Here is a 17,619-nt window from a genome sequence, read left to right on the forward strand (position 1 = left end):
GATGGTGCGGCTGGGTATTGTGTACAGCAGATCCGAAATGTATGTTTAATTGGGGCGGGGAGAGGGTTAACAGCCAGTCGTGGGATGTGGGTGCTAACACGTATGGGTGCTAACGTATTTTCCTTTGCGCCCAGCCGTGTTCCAGTAGTGTTCAAATACGTTTGCAACCAGCTCTCAAAAGACGGTTGAAAAATGTTGGGCTGAATTATCAAAGCAAGTAGCCTTTTTAAAGGTCAGGAAGGAATTCCATATGGAGGAACCTCGTCTTTGAGAGCTTATTCCCGATTTGTGTGTCAGGAAAGTGAAATATAAATATCGTCTCATAAATGAAAGGATGTAATTACCTGAGAAATAAAGAGATATAATAAAGAATAAAAATGAAACTGGAATAGAATTTTAGTATGATAATCGATTAACCTCAACTCCAGTTAGTTTAAGAAACTAATTGTGTTAGAATAACCCAATTTAGGCTACGTATCATTGAAACTCATTTAAAAAAAAAAAAAAAAAAAAGAGAAGGGCAAATCTAAAGGGTTTTTTCTTTTTGATAGGAAAAGAGCTCAGTTTTGCTTGGAAGTGATTTACTGGGTAGCACTTTATTCCCTCAGATTTATGGTCTTATGATAAAAGATGATCTGGCATCATTTTTCACCAAAACAGAACAAAATGATTTTTTTTTCTAGGCAGGGCTTGGTAGCTGCATTACCCTTTTTAGATTAGGATTCTTAACTTCTGTCCTAATCGTGTGCTGAACGCTGTTACAAGTTTGAAAATCCCCCTTCTTTGGGGGAGCTCACCACCTATTAGCGGGACGTTGGACGACGCTAGTCGGTGTGCTGCAGAGCCTGCTGGCTGGTCGTGAATCCCAAAGCGGTCAGTGCTTGGGGAGCCTCTGCCTCCTGGTTCGAAGTCTGATGTCCCAAATACGTTCACATCACTAATTGCTGCGTGAGTGGCTTTTAAGAGATGGCCTGGCCTCCCCTGTGTTACCCAGTGCGCGACTTCTAACAGGTCTTGTTCTTCTGAGCCTCGTTCTGCTGAGAGAGGCACACTTAATACGAAGGAAGATAGATGACTTCGTCTTGTTCACTGCTGACTTTGCGCATCTACCCAAATGCGTTTCTGTCCACAGAGTAGAGCAGAAATGGCAGAAGCTTCATATATTCTGCCCTAAAGAAGGGCTGAAACATAGGCACAAGATTAGGAACCACGGGAGAATCTTAAATGCTAATCAGACTCATGTCTGGAATCAGTGGTGCAACTTTGAAGTCTTCAGAAGTTTCCAGTGCAGAAAGGTCACTGCTCTCAGGAACATCGCTAAACCAAGTTAACCTGGAAAGAAAACAGCGGTGGCCATGTTATTACTAACAAATGCTTATGCATGCAAAAAGGGTTGGTACCCTTTGCCTTTACCTACTTGGAGGGAATTTTTCATCTTTCTTGCTGCTCAAAAGCTTTTGAGAGAAAATGAGGAAAAAAATATTGTATTAGCGTAGCCAAATTACTGTGTAAAAGCAGCAAAACCAGCCCTTACCTGTCTTTCTCTTTCTTCCTCCCAAAACCAGGCTATCAAATGTCTTGTTTGAAATGGTATCTTCAGTATGGTAGAAGTCCAAAGGGCGATATCTTTTCATATTTTTAAGTGCTCAGATCACTGAGTTTCATTCAAATGGGAAGCTAAATCTTACTGAAGTTTAGATAACGCACAGGCTGCTCCATGCAGATGAGCAGGTCATGTTAAAGAGAAGGAGGTAGTATGTGAACAGAACAGTGACTTAGTGCTGTGTATTATGATCTTCCACAAAGCAGTTTTCATAATTTCAGCATCTCTTGATGTTTTGTTGACACAAGTTTTCCAGAGTAGTCTGCTATTAGCAGGTGCTTTTAAAAAATTCCTATTTACTTAATTCCCAGATATTTGAGAACAGTGCACTTGACTTTCAATTGCCATTATAGTTTCCTTTGGCAGTTATATAAATAATGTATCCCAACGCACAACGGAAATGTTAAAGAGCCCTTGATGCAAGTTCAGCATGTATTTTATTTTAATTTCCTCTTCCTTCAGAAGGGGAGCAAAACAAAATGTCCTACCTGGGCTGAGACTATTTTTCAGCCTCAAAGGAAGTGTTTGAGTTAAAAATGAATGAAAATGAAACTTTTGTGTCTGATATAGTTGCATTATCTGCAGTCTTTGTTCTGTTTCTCTGTGAAGAAATCAAGAACAGTTATTAATCATTAGTGTACAGTTTTCCAAGCATTGTAAAATAGCGACTAACATAGACTTTTTGGAAAGAAAAACCTTACAAGCTGTGATTCTCTTAGTTCAGCAGAAAGATGTGTGTGTCTGAATTTGTTATCTTACGTGAGGACTGTGTTGTAATCTTCCTCTTTGCACGTAAAATGGTTAGCATTGCTGTTTTGGATTCGGCGTTGAATATCTTGTGCGCAGAGAGCAGTCATTGCCTTCAGATGACTGCAGGGTTAAAGCATTTGTCTGTGGCACAGAGCTGTCCTCTTTGAGAAGAGACAGCTCTCTTTCAAGGTCTGAAATATACTGCAGAGCTACAGCAGACAGGAAAGTAGCTGCAGTCAGTACCCGTGAGTTAGGCTTGGTGGCTTGGTTATTTTGCTTCTGGGACCATTTTACTAATCTGTTTGGTAATTCATGCTAAAAAAAAAATAATAATCTTACCATTAAAGTGCCTATTGAATAATATCTCGCCAGTGAATAGAGATTACTTTTGCAATAAGGCAATTTCAGCGGATGTGGTTATCATGGGATAATCACACCCCTGGGGTACAGCCTTGTCTGTAATCTCCCGGGAGTGTAATTATTTCATGATAACTGCACCCCCTGGTGTTGCATTATTTCCATTATGAAATTCGTAGTTTTAGATAAAAAGTAACTTACTTTGATCACTGGAAACTGCAAAGTAGTGTTAGAACGTTCCAGCTGTGAGGCTTACAGACCAACTTATAAGATTTACTTCTCCTTTACAAACTGAAATTAGGCAATCAGACTGCTTCTTTGGGCTAAACTGCTTTGGAATGTTTTTTCCTGATAAAATCCTAACTTTCAAAGTTCAGACAAAGTGGAACTATCATTTGTGGCTATGTCTTTGTGTGCATGTGTACGTATATTCATGTATAAAATAAGTATTGTATGCCAACATAAAACCAGGTCACTAGATCCGGAAAGTTTGCCTATTTTTACAATTTTTTTTTTTTATCATTCACCAGCGGTATTTTGTGCTTTTAGTGCTTTTTTGGGAGTTCAGACCACAGCTGCTTTTTTTTTTTTTTTTAAATAGGTCAGTAGTTCAATGTGGGTCTTCAAAAGCCTTTGACTTTACTAAAACAGAGAGTTGTAGGTTTTCTATAAAAACTATTTCAAAACCGTTTTATTATTTCACTTCAAAATTGCCCCTAACTTCCTTGGCCAGATGAAGTTAGGGCAAACTAAATACCCCTCTACGTTTTTTCTGCAAGCAACCTGCCGTTTTCAATAAGGGTGGCGGGGGGAGAGGGGGAAGAGACTGCTGGAAAGCAACAGAAGCATAAATGTTTACAATTTTTATCATATTTATTTGAAACAAAAGCAGCTTGGAAACAGTTTATTACTATCTTATGAAAGAAGACTAGTGTCCTAAATGGGGAGATAATTTTGTAAATGCTCCGGTTAGAAGACAGTGGGATGTTAAGATAAACAGGATTCTTATGCTCTTGGACTGAAAAACCTAAGACTGGAGATTACTGGGCGTCCTCATCTGCTGTTGACTGCTTTGAATGTTTTAGGGCTGACTGACTGACTCCATACATGATCCCTCCAGTGGAATTACAGGGAAGAAAAAGAAAGTGATTTGCATGTTATGGAAAATTTGGACAACTAATGGTAAAAATGTAGTAGAGTGACACGTATGTATCTAGTGTCCTGTGTTCTACCAAGATAAAGAAACTCTTGACGTATCTATATAAATGCAACCTTCTTTAAATCTAAAGACCCGTTATCAGCTGCTAGAGTTGGTACCATTTGTTTGCCTTACCAGAGTGCCCTGAAATTAATTATGGTTGTGCTTTCAACCAGTCTGTTACTTAGTGTGTTCAGGTGATCTTTAGCTTTTGGGTGAAATTCCTTTTCATAATAATCATTGACACTATCAACCGCATGGAAACAGTAAAAAAGGATATCTGTGTCTGTATTATGTTATGTCTATAATCTCACTGCATTTTTTCAGTGACAAATATGGTACCTTTTTGTTTCCCAGCAAATAAAAATTTACATTGCATCCAATAGGAAAGCAGGAATTGATTTAAGTGTTCTCTTGAACCTATAATAACATAAAGAAAAGGTATTTGAATATGTTAACTATGAGCATTTGTATAAAAGGTCATCTGTAGAAATGCATAGTATATGAACCCTTCCTTTATGATCTGCAGCTGAGTGCTTTGATTGTGAACAGTAGGAACCCTAATAAAATCTTCACTTAGACTAAGAACTGTAACATTTTAGAATAATCCTCCATTTATGTTTCAGAAGTCTCAGTATTTGATGTAAGTGCATAAAATACAGATTTGTATTAGAAGTGTTGTGCTTAGCATTTAAACAAGAAATACGGATTTATATAGCAGTTTGATAATGTAAATGGTTTTTACTTCTTTTAAGACGCACAAAAAAAAGTAAAAGGAAACTCGAGATTCCCTGAAACGCCTCTGACAAAAAGCATGGTACGCTATGCTGAAATCCTGCGATCAGTTAAACCACAGACCCGCTAAAGTAAAGCTAATTAAGAGTCACAAAGTTTTTGTATTTGTTGCTTGCCCTCAATGCCAACTGCAGCTGTTGCTTTGATATATAAATATGGTCTGAATGCAGTCGTCGCTAAAATAGATGGACAAATTATTAGTAGAAAATGATCGGTTCTGAATTGGTGGAGACAGTATAAATTTGCTACATTCGTCATGACCAGGATCACGATCACATAATCATGACAATAGCTTATTGCCCTTTAGGTAAATGAAGGGGTATTCTCTTATCTCTGCCACAACAATAATAAAAGTTCGTAGAAGATACGGTGTAATTAGGCTCAGTCTGTAATTTTTTTACATTGTTGTTCAATTTTATTTTAAGCCATATGGAAAAGAACGTATGGGACCGTAGGGAGAAGGGAAGAAATGTTTATGGATGTATTGACAGAACTGTTTATGCTACTTATAAAGTTACTTTTGTCTTTTAAAAACAAAATCCCCAAACTGTTGTGTCCAAATGTTCTGCCTTTGCCACCATCCAGGGAAGGCAGTGTTCTGAGTTCAGGATACCTTCCTCCTTCGTGTGGAAACCAACCAGCAGGATGGTTTTCCAACGCTTATTTTACCAAGAAGACTCCACACTAACAGGCATTGTTCAGATCCACAGGACTCTGCCTTCAGATGTGGCAGACCCAGTGCTCAATCTGAGCACTGAAGATGATAACTACATATTTTCCTTTATAATCCACTTTGAGAACCCTTGCACCTGGCTATGCTATCCTTGATCAGTAAAATACTGTTTGTGAGCTTGGGAGGTATATAGTTCAGTAATTCAGTAAGTTCCGGTTTGCTTTGCATAAAGATCACTAACAAGGCAGTTTTGAAGTCTGAGTGGTAGCTGGCAGTTTCATTTTTGGCAATAACAGAGCACAGCTTTAGTATTCGTGTTACACAGAGAACTAGATTTAAATTTTGGAAGAATAATGGCCTCATGCTGTTTAAGATGCATATGAGAGAGGAGGAAGACAACACGCTTTAGCCCTACTTTGTTAACAGAATCTATGCAGTAAAAAGCATAAGCCTTGAAAGGATCTTGTCCTTGATTGATACGTGACTTTTAAAACATGATGGCGTGGCGTATACTGATGAATAATATGTGTGTTTATGTATAATATGAGAGTGATATATGGGTAGCAGATATAGCTGTGTAGTTGTCTTACGTTTATGTCTAGGCAAGTTCTATGTCTGTTACCAAATCAGCAAAAGTCTAATGGCACGATTGATAGTGTTAATTTAGACTTAAGTGGTCACACAAATAAACTAAAAGCTATCCCACACCAGAACCCCTCCTTAGGGAAAGGAAGCTCTAGAAAGGTCTAACTCCATTCTAAATAATGCCTGTTTTGCTGGTACGTGCACAAAATGGGCATGTGTTAAAATGTAGGTCAAAAAGTAGTTAAAATGACACCATAAGGAAGCTGCTGCCTTTTTTTCAGTAATTTTTATATCAATGCATAACTACAAACCACTTGTGTGAATACAACTGCTTACTAAAATTTCCCCTGCCATAGGTGGAGTTAGTGGTTACGCTATTACTATGTCTTTGTCTTTGCTTTCTGTACGTATTCCACGATCAAAATCTAGTTAGAAATTTAATTGATTGCAAAGGGTAATTCAGTTTGCTCATCTGCACTGCTGACAGCAGTGGAAGCTTTTATCCATAAATTGAGCAGATACTGTCAAGGCTATGCATGGTGACTAAACGAACTGCAAGTGCTATTTTGGGCCATACTAGCGACCATAACGTTATGGTTCTGTCCTCACTGCCACTGAAACTGTTGTAGAAAAAAGTGGTATTTAATCACAGTCGTTATGAAAAGAGATTTTAGCACAATGTCCTTTAATATTGGATAATTTGAAAAATGCGCTTTAGACATTTTAATGGAGGGATGCTAGATGGTGCGTTACAGCTAGCATTGTCCTCCTAATTGCCCGTGCTTGTTAAAAGAAACATCCTGGTAACAACAGAGCATTAAATGCACCCTTCGCATGTGTAACTTCAAGAGAAATATGGACAGAATCTAAAGAGTCAATCCTAGCTATACGTTTATTTTGTTTCTGGGCTGGGGAGGGCACTATAAGGTGGAGTAGGAGACCTTTCTGTAAGTTAGGCATTTAGTAATTGAAATCTAGAATTATATTCCACCCCCCCCCAGTTGTTTACTAGAGATAGAATTAATTCTGTTAAATTGATCTCAGTTAATGTAATAAGAAATGGGAGTGCTCTTTGCTATACAGGCGAATTGACAATATGTTCTAGAAATCCTAGTATATCCTTCTGTAATACAGTATAATTTCAGGCTCTCACAGACTTCAGAAAACTTCTATTTACAACTCTTCTGTTTCTTAATTGTATGAATATTACAGAGATGCACTAACAGCTGTCGACTTGAGGTTGCTCTCAGGCTGTGCTTTGTGCAAGACTAAGATCCTTCTTTGCACACTTCATTTAATGGGTTGCGTTTCCAGATTTTATGCTCCAACTCTTTAAGTCAGCTGAGCTAACTGGATTTTTTTACCTTAAATAGTATCTTCAGTAGAAGAAAAGAGAGTAATGCAGTAAGAACTTCCGTGAGAAGTAAGGAGAAGGAAAAAACTGTAGCCTATTTGCTTGAAAACTTTTTCTTGAAAATTATAAAGGCCATGAAAAAATTAAAAAAGCTTTTGTTGCTTCTTAACCATGGAGCCTCCTTTGTGTAACCCCTTAATATAATTTTAGGTAACTGTAGCTCTAGAAAACTTAACAAGTTGTCTTAATGCAGAGAAATAAGTATGATATCAGTATGCAATGAATTAATTCCTATATGTGGTAAAAAGCTCTTCTGTAACTGGATTTTACAGAAGATTAATGTTTTAGTTTTAAACAAGTATCATCTAGAAAAATTTTAAAGTGTTTTTTTTTTCCCAAAAGAAAAAAATCCAGAAAATAAGCTTGACACATAGTTATATTCAAAAATAGCAAGGTACTGCATTTGACTTCTTTCAGAAAGAGTAAGAAACAGATGATGAAACAGATTATAAGTTTGAATTTATTTTTAGTTTGCTGATGGATGACTGCTGAGAGACTAGTTGTTAGAAGTCCTAGCAATCAGCTATTTTTACAGGATTTCTATATCTAACTTGTTGTTAATTCATGACATAGTCATATCTAGAGCCTTTCACCTGCATGAGATCATGCCAGCTTCTTCACAGGCTGTCTCACAAGTAAGAGATGGATATATTAGGGCATCAGTTTTCACAGTACACAGAATATTTTTCTATTCCTGATGTATTTGTGAATTTTTGCAAGTTGGTGGATACTGACCAAAAATACTTAGTTAGCATCAGATCCCAGGATTTTAAGCATACCTGAGAGCCTTTCAGCTCAAACTTAACAGCTGTCTTTCAGTTTATGACTTAATTGGATCTTCACTGGATGAAGATACATGGCTATAAGATATATCTATTTTGTCTGAAGATCTTGGAGGGTGATGGAAAGGGGGGTGGGAAAGTAAGTCACTGAGCAGGAATTCAATTATAAGAATAAAGCTTTGCTTGGTTCTAGTGTTGTGTTATAGACAGTAGATAGTAATAGAGGTTTGATATCGAGTTGTGTGGCCATTATCAATGTTGTTGTCTTAACTGAATTTCTCAGCCTGGTTTTATAGCCAGATACAAAACATACCACTTAGATTTCTCAGATCAGATACTGGATTGTCCTTATGTAGTCTAGTGTTGTTACCTTAAAAAAGTAGCAATGCAGTCTTTCAGTCATTAGGCATCAGAACTTCTGAGAAGTTCATTGCTATTAGCTGTTCAAGGGAAAAAAACAAGAGAGCAAGTTCCCCTGTGTAGTCCTCTCAAAAATGTTAATGTCTTTTAAACTAGAAAGATTTTATGCTACTAAAGAGTCCTGTGTTATCACCCACAGCGGTCAGTATGCTTGTGTCATGCCTGGCTGGTGTCACCACAAGAGAGTGGTCAAATGGGATTGTGTTCATGTGTACTTTATAGAGTAGATTTGCTTTCTAAATCTGTTTCCTAGCATTGTTTTTTAAAACTTGTAATTACAGAAAAAATTAATGTATATAATAAAGCTTCAGAAGGGTTCTTGCTTCTCCTCACAAGCCTTGGCTGAACCTAAATTGCTGTTTCCCTCACCACGATTATAGGGAGACCAAAACAGGAATCGCTTATTTCACAAACCACTTCACAAAAACAGAAAATTTACTTTCTAAGGGTTTTGTAGGTACGTTTGATGTAATTTTTATATGTCCACAAAACGGGGCTAACAGTGATTTGTTGCTTGTCCTTGTTATGGTAGAACCATGTTATGTCTAAAACATTGCAGACAGAGCTGTGAACGCGTCTCCCTAATGTCATTAATAAACAAGGAAGAAGAATTCATGTAAATTTATTTTTAGCTTAATTTGCTTTCCTTCTAAGCTTACTTAATATGCGTTCCTATTTTTCAACCTAATGCTGATTTCACCTCTAAAAAGCATATGGAAGCTAACTGAAAAGTTAACATGCAGTTCTATGTTAGACCCTGGCCTGAGTAACCACTCGGACAGGCTTCTTTGTTCGCTTGTATTGATCCGTGTTTCAAAGAACATCTGAAATGGATTGGATAGAAGTGCACAAAAATCAATAATGCTGTGCATTCATGATGAGCTTTTTATGTAAAAAAGGGAAAAAAATTGCTTACCCCCTTCCCAGTGGTTGTGCACAAGAAAGGCCTGAAAGGTCTATTTCTAGAAAATAGTTTTGAACTGTGCTTTTGAGGGCCTTCAAAACTTTGAACGGTGCCTTCATGCCTTTCTGCCTTTCTGGTCTCCTCCTGACTCTAGTCCTTGTAAGTAACCATAAAATTAGGGGTTCTGTCCTAGTTCTCTTCCAGATTTCCTGTGTAGGTTTGGACAAGTTGTATTCTTCTGTTTCTCTGATCACACTACTGCGAATATCTAGGTGTTCGGTACATATGAAAGTGTGTACACTGCTCGGAGATACCAAAAGGAGAAGACATGGTAAGTTAGTCATTTTGATAGGCAGCGGCTCTTACTGCCATAATCTTTGAATAAAAGGGGAGTTCTAAGCTTTAATCTGGTCAAAGGTTTTCATTTCTTTGGTATGGTGAAATCTTCCTTTGTGACTGTACATTGTGTCTCCGTTCAGCTTCTTCATACAGGGCTTGTTTTTGTTTTAGTTTTTTATTGTATTGTATGGGTGCTTTATATGGCTTTTTTTTTTGAATCAAGATACAAATTCTGGTACAAATTCTGTTGTTAGGTTTGTGTCTAATCTTGGTATCTGCTCCATCCAGAGTATATTTGGGTAAGCAGAGCAAGGTTACAGTAACATCTCTGACTGCCATATTCCACGGTTTTTGACCTGTGCGTTCCTTTTGTTGACCAGTTTGCTCTGTCTTGGGTTTGCCCTTGTGTATTACTTCCCTAAAGGTGGTCCTGAGGTCATTGGCTGCAAGTGACTTGCTGAGATCAAAATGTGCTGCCCTGTATGGCTACCGTTTCAGTTCTTAGGTCTTCTCAGGAAAAACCCTTGTCAGAGGTACCTGGAGAAGCAACCCTTCCAAACACAAAGACTCACTCTTTCCTCTTTTCATACAAACATATGAATTTGGAATTGTAGTACGAGTAATTTAAATTATATTTTTAGTAACCCTTTGAGAACTTATGATGTGTTGAGACTTAAGGAATTTTCTTGCATATATCTTTATACTTTTATCACCATTGTTTGCTGATCGATACAGTCTGTTTTGATGTTGTACAGACATGGATAGATCTGTGCGTTGGTGAGCATGTACAGGGGTACTGAGGAGCTGAAAAGCTTAATTGTGTTCCTTTCCTCTCTTCAATGAGTCTTTTAAAACTGAAATAAGCAAAAATGTAAACAAAGCAACCCATACACCTTCACTGACCTTCAGTGAGCTTACAAGTACACTGTAACGTTTTAAAAGAAAGAACACTTTTAATAAAATATATGTGAGGGGGGGAAAATTAAGCCTCTACTTAATAGAACATTTAATAAGGGAGTAAAAGATATTTCCTTAGAAAATTGTTTTGGCTGGAAAAATTAGAAACTTGTGAAGAGAAAGTCAGTAATGCAAAGGCTCCTTAAACCGTTATTTTTTCAAGTGTTATTTTCTTCATTCCTGCTTTGCAGATAGATGTTTCTATAAGCAGTGTGTTCTGCAGGAAAACTGAAAAAAATAAAGCTGACTTTTTTTATTGAGAAAGTGCTATTTTATTTTCCATATTAAAATTTCTGTTTACTTTCCATACTTTTCTATATTAAAAATTTGTGAGTTTTGTTCTTCTCTACAACTAAGAAACTCTTAAAACTGCAAAACAGGATCAATGTGTGTGATAAAACTAGGTTATTTTATCATTTACAGTTAGTTTACTGAAGTATGAGCAGTCATGTGCTTCATGCTCCATTTTATATGCCTTGTAATTTAGATTAACCTGTGGTTAGTATTGCTAATTCATTGACAGTGAGGTTCGTGAATGAACTGGTAAGTAAATTTACTGAAAGTGACCTACCAAAAGAGTATACGCTTGGAGGTTGGGAAAGTATCTAACCACAGAAGTATGTGAGGTCTTGATCACAGAATTTAATTCAGGCAAAAGAGTGAGTTACGGGGCTTATAAATTATGCAAATCTGAATGATCCAAAATACGTCTCATATTTTACTCCTATATAGGTGTTTGCAAATAAAGATAACATGCCTAATCCCAAACACCTACCCTAATGCAGTGTACTGTGCGTTTTTCAAGCTGTTACAGCACAGACTTGTGAGGAGCCTTAAAATTAACAGCTCAGAGACCCAGCATATTTGGTGGTCCCTGGAGTAAATAAGGACGTGGTTGATTTTTTTCATGTATTTAATTATTTTTTTTCATAAGTGTACTGAGTTTATTGGTTTCTTTCCACGTTTAAGTTAAAAAATTGTGTCATTATGAAAAATTCCATATTAATACCATATTAGAATTGCATTTTCCCATTGTTCTAGGGAAGAGGAGGTACTTAAAAGTCTCACCTAATATGTTTTTTCTTTGTTTCCTGTGTTTTTTGTACTATAATAAAAATATCTAGTAGACTTACCTAAATACATTGTTTTCAACATGACAAAGTTACATAAGAGAATCCCCTTGCACTTAAAGAAAAACGCAATTATTTTCTATTCTGAATCTCCAGACTGCTGTTTTAGAAAATCATATCTGATTATTTGCCCAGCAGATGATTATTGAGTTGATTTAGCTGTGATTTTACTTAACAAAGCTTCAACTGAATTCCTACTGTGGAGTCCAAAAAAGGTAGAGAGATATAAATGATACATTCAAACTGTGATTTTTGTGAACAGGGCCATCAATGCACCCCTCGGAGCTAATAGCGGAGATGAGAAACAGTGGGTTTGCACTGAAACGAAATGTACTGGGGAGAAACTTGACCGCAAATGATCCATCACAGGTAATGATCTTTTTACCAGTAAGCTGAAAATGTCTATAAATCTAAATGTGATTGCTTATGAATTGCTACTTAATGTTTCCCAATATGCATATCCATAGGAAAGCTGAATAGCTATGCTAGCAGAAAAATATCCAGAAACTTACTGTGTTTTCCAGCTTTGTTTTGGTCAGAATGGCGAATCTTACATGATTTTCTGTAACCAATCTTTAATGAATTAAACACCTCCTCTGGCTGACTATAAATTGAATTTCTCACAGAAGGGCATGGTTAGGGGTTTTGCTACATACTTCTTCCGCAATACTAGCCTTTGGATGAAGTCTGAGGAAGTATCACAAATAATTGCTGCCAGGAATTCTGTATCTGAAGATCTTTGACTTAGTTGACTATCGTTACATCTGTTGTCATTTGGAGTGAAAATATTTAATTGTCTTTATTTAGACTTCTCAAGGTACATTTCTAATTGAGGTGCTTTAGTAAAAATGTAAAATGAACAATTCATATACACTACTTCAGTGAGTCACCATGAAATAACCTTTGTTCATATAGCAAGACAGTCAAACCACCAGGTGACCAAGGTGAAGTAGACTGGGGACAGCAGCTCTCACGTGTCCCGAAAAGCCTGAGTAAATGGACAGTTCATCGTGTCTCCACAGATAGATCTCCATTTGTATTTAAACAAAGCTTTGTTTTCTCCCGGAAAACATGTAGCATGTGGGCAATATTAAATGCGTAGCAGTGATATAAGGGTTGTTGAGGTTGGTTTTTTTTTTTTTTTTTTCCTCAGAAGAGCTTCCTATCTTTACATCTTCTTTCACCTTCTGAGTGTGGCTAGAATTGAAAACATCACAGCAGAGAGCTGTGCTGTACCAGATACACACAATTTGAAGAATTTAGGGTCTTAAAGTATCTATGCTTTGCTTGTTGTGTTACTGTATGTAGATTATATTATTACAACATTTTGCATTGCTAGAACACTTCACGAACATTGGAAGACCAATGTCAAAACAGTAAGGTAGATTTTGTAACACCCATTAAACTGAGGCAGAAAAAATAGCATGCCTAAATTATTCTGGGTTTGAGCGGGACTAGAGTCTTCCCCATCCTCATGAATGATAAATGACTTATCCTAGGGAATCCTGTGAGCTCTAAAATTTGCTCATTTTGATCAACTATTTCAGAAATGCTTCTCTCCCGGGCAGTAATGTCTCATATGTTACTAATAACTTCTTTTGTATGACCCCTACGTTATAGAATCTACTTCCCTTTGAGACAGAATGCGTTTCTTCTTTGTAGCAAGTATGTGCCTCTTTCCAAAGAGTCTTAACCTGATGTGGTAATACAAATGTATTTGTACCTCTGCACACACAAGCATCGGTTTTAATACACAAATCTGAATTAAGAGGTTGTTTTTATTTACGGACTTAATATCTTACTGCATTTTCCTAGGAATATGTTGCAAGTGAAGGAGATGATGATCCAGAAGTTGAATTTTTAAAATCACTGTCAACCAAACAAAAACAGAAACTTCTAAGGTAATTGTGGTACCTAGTGGAGGGGATCTATACAGCCAGTAATTCTGACACCATAGCTTTCTCGTGCATGCTTGTCATTGTAATTCTTCTATACCATTGAAGAATTTAGCAGCATCACGGCAGAAGAAAGTCAACTTAATTTAGCATATACTTGACCACAAATAGTATTATGCAGCATGGTTTTTTTAAATCCAGTTGAGGTTTTTTAATCTGGCTATTCTAGTCTAGTCTTGATACCTTTGGACTGGGTCTCATTTCTAGTTCTGAAACTGAAATAAGCACTCTAGTATTACAATATGCATTGGCTCATTGAAGATGCTGTCATTTCCTATTTTGAAATATTACTTTGCACTCCACTGTTTACAGTGTCTCCTTCTAGGATTAAAAAGGTTATGTCCTTGCTTACACAACTTGGCAAAGTTTATATCTTTTCCAGTACAGCTAAATTTAACCTGACGTTGTGTCCCAGCATCAAGGTTGGCATAGCTCAGCACTGCTCTGGATCAGGGTTTTGCAGTTTGCTGATGCTACTAAGCCAGCAGAGGGAGCTCCCAATATTAACTTTTCATGAGAACTGTGAAAATAAGGTTTTCATTCCTTGCTTCTGTCCTGCTGATTTCATATGCTTAAGGTGGCTCACATTTGTTCCTCTGTTAATTTGCAACATTATCTTAAAATAACTTGAAAATGTATAAAATGAAAAATATGAACTACTGCCTGATAAATCCCCTATAGGTATCACTAGTTAAAATGGCAGTCAGGCAGCCTTTTAGGTTAAAAGTATGTTCTGTCCACGGAGAGGGAAAAAAAGGGGGAAGGTGAATGCATAGGCAGGTACATGAGTAGCTAGGTACCTATGGTATTTGTATATATAAGAAGTCATTCTCTGAAAATGCTGGGCAAATCTTATGGTCATTTTTAGTAATGAATGCTGTGTGGTCTGAGTCATTTAAAAGTATTTTGTTTGAATTTGCTGGCCCAACACTATTAAATCGTGGTCCCTTTTAAATATTTTTATATGTATATAAATATATAAGTTAAAGTTCAGGAAATGCTTAGGTCCTTTACATTCTGAGAGTCTGAAGTAATATTTTTGAATACACTGAAAGTAGTTTCACTATTTGATCACTGATTCTTTGAGAAGAATAAACAGAGAAAGCAAGGGGTTGAAATTTAAAAACTAGGTAAAAGCAGTTAAATGGCAGTGACCGTAGTGTGCGTGACAGAGTATTGTACTTTTGGCTAGAAATTATATACTTCTACTTGTGATAGAAGAAGTGATTGAAAACATCAGTATTATTTGCCAGGGGAACTTGGAGGTGTAGGCTTCAGATTCTCAGTTTCCATCATTATTAGCAAATGAATACTAATTGCCAGTTCTTCATTTTCAAAATCTCTGATTATAAAAATGCACTAACAAAAAGCAGCAAATTGTTTTTGAAGTTCCCAAAGCAGGTTGAGGTGAAAGAAGAGCACTGCTGAATGTGTTCTTAGTTTTACAAAGCCCAAATTCACATTTCTTCTATTTTTTTCTGAATTAAGGAATTAAAGAAATTGTATCCCTCCTAATTTGAGGGAACCATTGTGGATTGCAGGAGGATTCTAGCGATGGTTAACTCAAGTTCCAAAGTTTTAAAATAAGACTTTGGAGAAAGGAGAGAAATTCAACGTGCTTTTATGGAAAATACTGTATTTACTGTGCAGGTCATCTAAAGTAGTGAACTTTAAAAGACAGTGACATATTTTAAAATGTCCTAACACATCTGATTGCTCTGCTCTTTTATTTTGAAAATAAAAGGAAATTGGATCGTCTGGAGAAGAAAAAGAAAAAGAAAGACAGAAAGAAGAAAAAGCAGCAAAAGAAAAAAAGCAAAAGTAAACACAAGAAACATAAGACAAGATCCTCTTCCTCATCCTCCAGTGAGACTTCAGTAAGCAGCAGTGATAGTGAGACTGACAGCAGAGATAAAGCAGCACAAAAGAAGATGTATTCTAAGAAAAGAAAAAAAGACAAGTTTTCAGAGGCTAGCAGCAGCGATTCAGAAGGAAAGGCAAAGACGAGGAAGGAAAAACTTTATGAAGATCTCTCCAGTAGTCACGGTAACAAGGACAAAGGTAGGGAGAAGTATAGACTTTTAAAGCAAGATAGTTCTGCGGAGAACAACAAATGGAACTCCTGTGAGGGGGAAAGAAAGTCCAAAAGTAGATACCATAGCACCAGCAAGGGAGAGACTGAAAGAAAGGAGCGGGATAGCAGAAGCCAAAGCATGGATGAGAGGAGCGGGAGAAGCCCTTGCACAAGTCACAGCAGTTACAGGCAAAGGCAAATAAGAAAAAGTCCAAGTCAAAGCCCCAGTGAAGAACGGCACAGGAAAAAGGAAACCAGAAGCCCCAGCACAGATGTGCTCAGAGAGAAGAAAAAATGTAGAGAGCGCTACGGAGACAAGTGCGGTAAAGTGGAACATAGGGAAAGCAGCAGACGCAGTAGAAGCAGAAGCCGAGAGAGGAAAAAAAACAGATAGTGTAGGGGACAGGTGCAAACAAAACTGTCTCCGTTTTTGATGAATACCTTTAACAAGGGCTCAGTTATGTATTGCTGCTCATTTTCCAACCTCTGTAACTGTCATTTCCTACATAAAACCAACAGCATAATTTCTATAATGTGGGAATATTTGTAAATTAGGTACAAATGTTACTGTATTTTTCTTACTGTATAAATATGCTGGTAAATATTTCTTGTATACGTGCAGTAAGTCATAGACCTGATTTTAGTGTTTTAAAATATTTCAGAGCAGTGTGTGATACTCTAGGTTTTGTCAATGATGATTTCTGTTTAGATGCAACTGTGAGGCGAATCGGAGAGTAATTTGGGAAGAGTCCTGGAATGTTTTAAATGATAACAGACGTTTGAGATAGTTCTGATAAAAATCAGAAGATAAAATCACTGCTTCAGATGTCAAAACATCAGATTGAAGAGTTTTTTTCATACGGAAACATTTTTCCTAAAATTCCCCGTAAGAGATCAATTTCAAGAGTTAAAACAAGAGAGAGACATAGTTCACATAAGTGTGTAGCCAACGTTTTTTGACCTCCTGCGGTGTACAGCTTGGTCAGGGCTATCTAAACATCTTGAACCCCTGTTGGTATATGTCAGTACAATGTCAAGTTATCGCTCAATAATCTCTCAAGACATGAAAAGAATATTTACTGCCTTGACTGTTTCAGGTATTTCATTGTTTGTGATGGAAAGTTAATGTAAATATTAAATCTTTTGTTTTCATGAAAAAATTATTTTTCTTCATGATTGTCAGCCATTTTCTGCAAACATTGTTATGAAGATAAACTCCCATAATAAAGTATCTTCTTCTTTGAAAACAGTAAGAATTGCCACCTTTGCCAGAGTCTTGAGTCAGCAGAGTGTTGCCCTAGGCATTTGTACTATGTTCTTACCGCAAAGGGAATGTTTCTTTGCCTCTTCAGGGTGGCAGGTGGAAGTATACTGGTTAGTGGACAGGTGAAAAGGTGTCATTGTACTCAGTATTCTGGCAAGCAACTCTTTTTTGCACAAAAAAAAATGGGTGCTTTATTACCAGTCTCTACTTCTACTTCTTAAAACCATCATACAGAAGTTTTTCAATATTTCGTGGAGTTTAATATACTGAGAAATGGCCTGGCCTATATTTTAAGCACATGTGCATGAGTTTGAACAGGTGAGCCATTAAGAGATGCCACCTTTCTCTTTAAAATGCCTTTGTACTAGGTTGCTTCAGGCATTCTTGCTGAAGTAGCTGGGAGTTAACGGGCATGCACA

The 17,619-nt window shown here is 37.0% G+C and overlaps 1 protein-coding gene across 2 annotated transcripts in view; it reads left to right on the forward strand.

Annotated features, from left to right (window-relative positions):
* Positions 1-17,096, forward strand: part of CIR1 (corepressor interacting with RBPJ, CIR1) — a 24,453-nt gene extending 7,357 nt beyond the window's left edge. For both annotated transcript variants that reach the window (XM_068948553.1, XM_068948554.1), the window contains 3 exons: positions 12,170-12,276; positions 13,723-13,808; positions 15,607-17,096. In XM_068948553.1, coding sequence (XP_068804654.1) covers positions 12,170-12,276; positions 13,723-13,808; positions 15,607-16,330 — 917 coding nt within the window. In that variant the 3' untranslated portion in view covers positions 16,331-17,096. The remainder of the gene's footprint in view (positions 1-12,169; positions 12,277-13,722; positions 13,809-15,606) is intronic.
* The last annotated feature ends 523 nt before the right edge of the window (positions 17,097-17,619 follow it).

This window comes from Struthio camelus, chromosome 6 (genome assembly GCF_040807025.1).
Source record: "Struthio camelus isolate bStrCam1 chromosome 6, bStrCam1.hap1, whole genome shotgun sequence".
Lineage (NCBI taxonomy): Eukaryota > Metazoa > Chordata > Aves > Struthioniformes > Struthionidae > Struthio > Struthio camelus.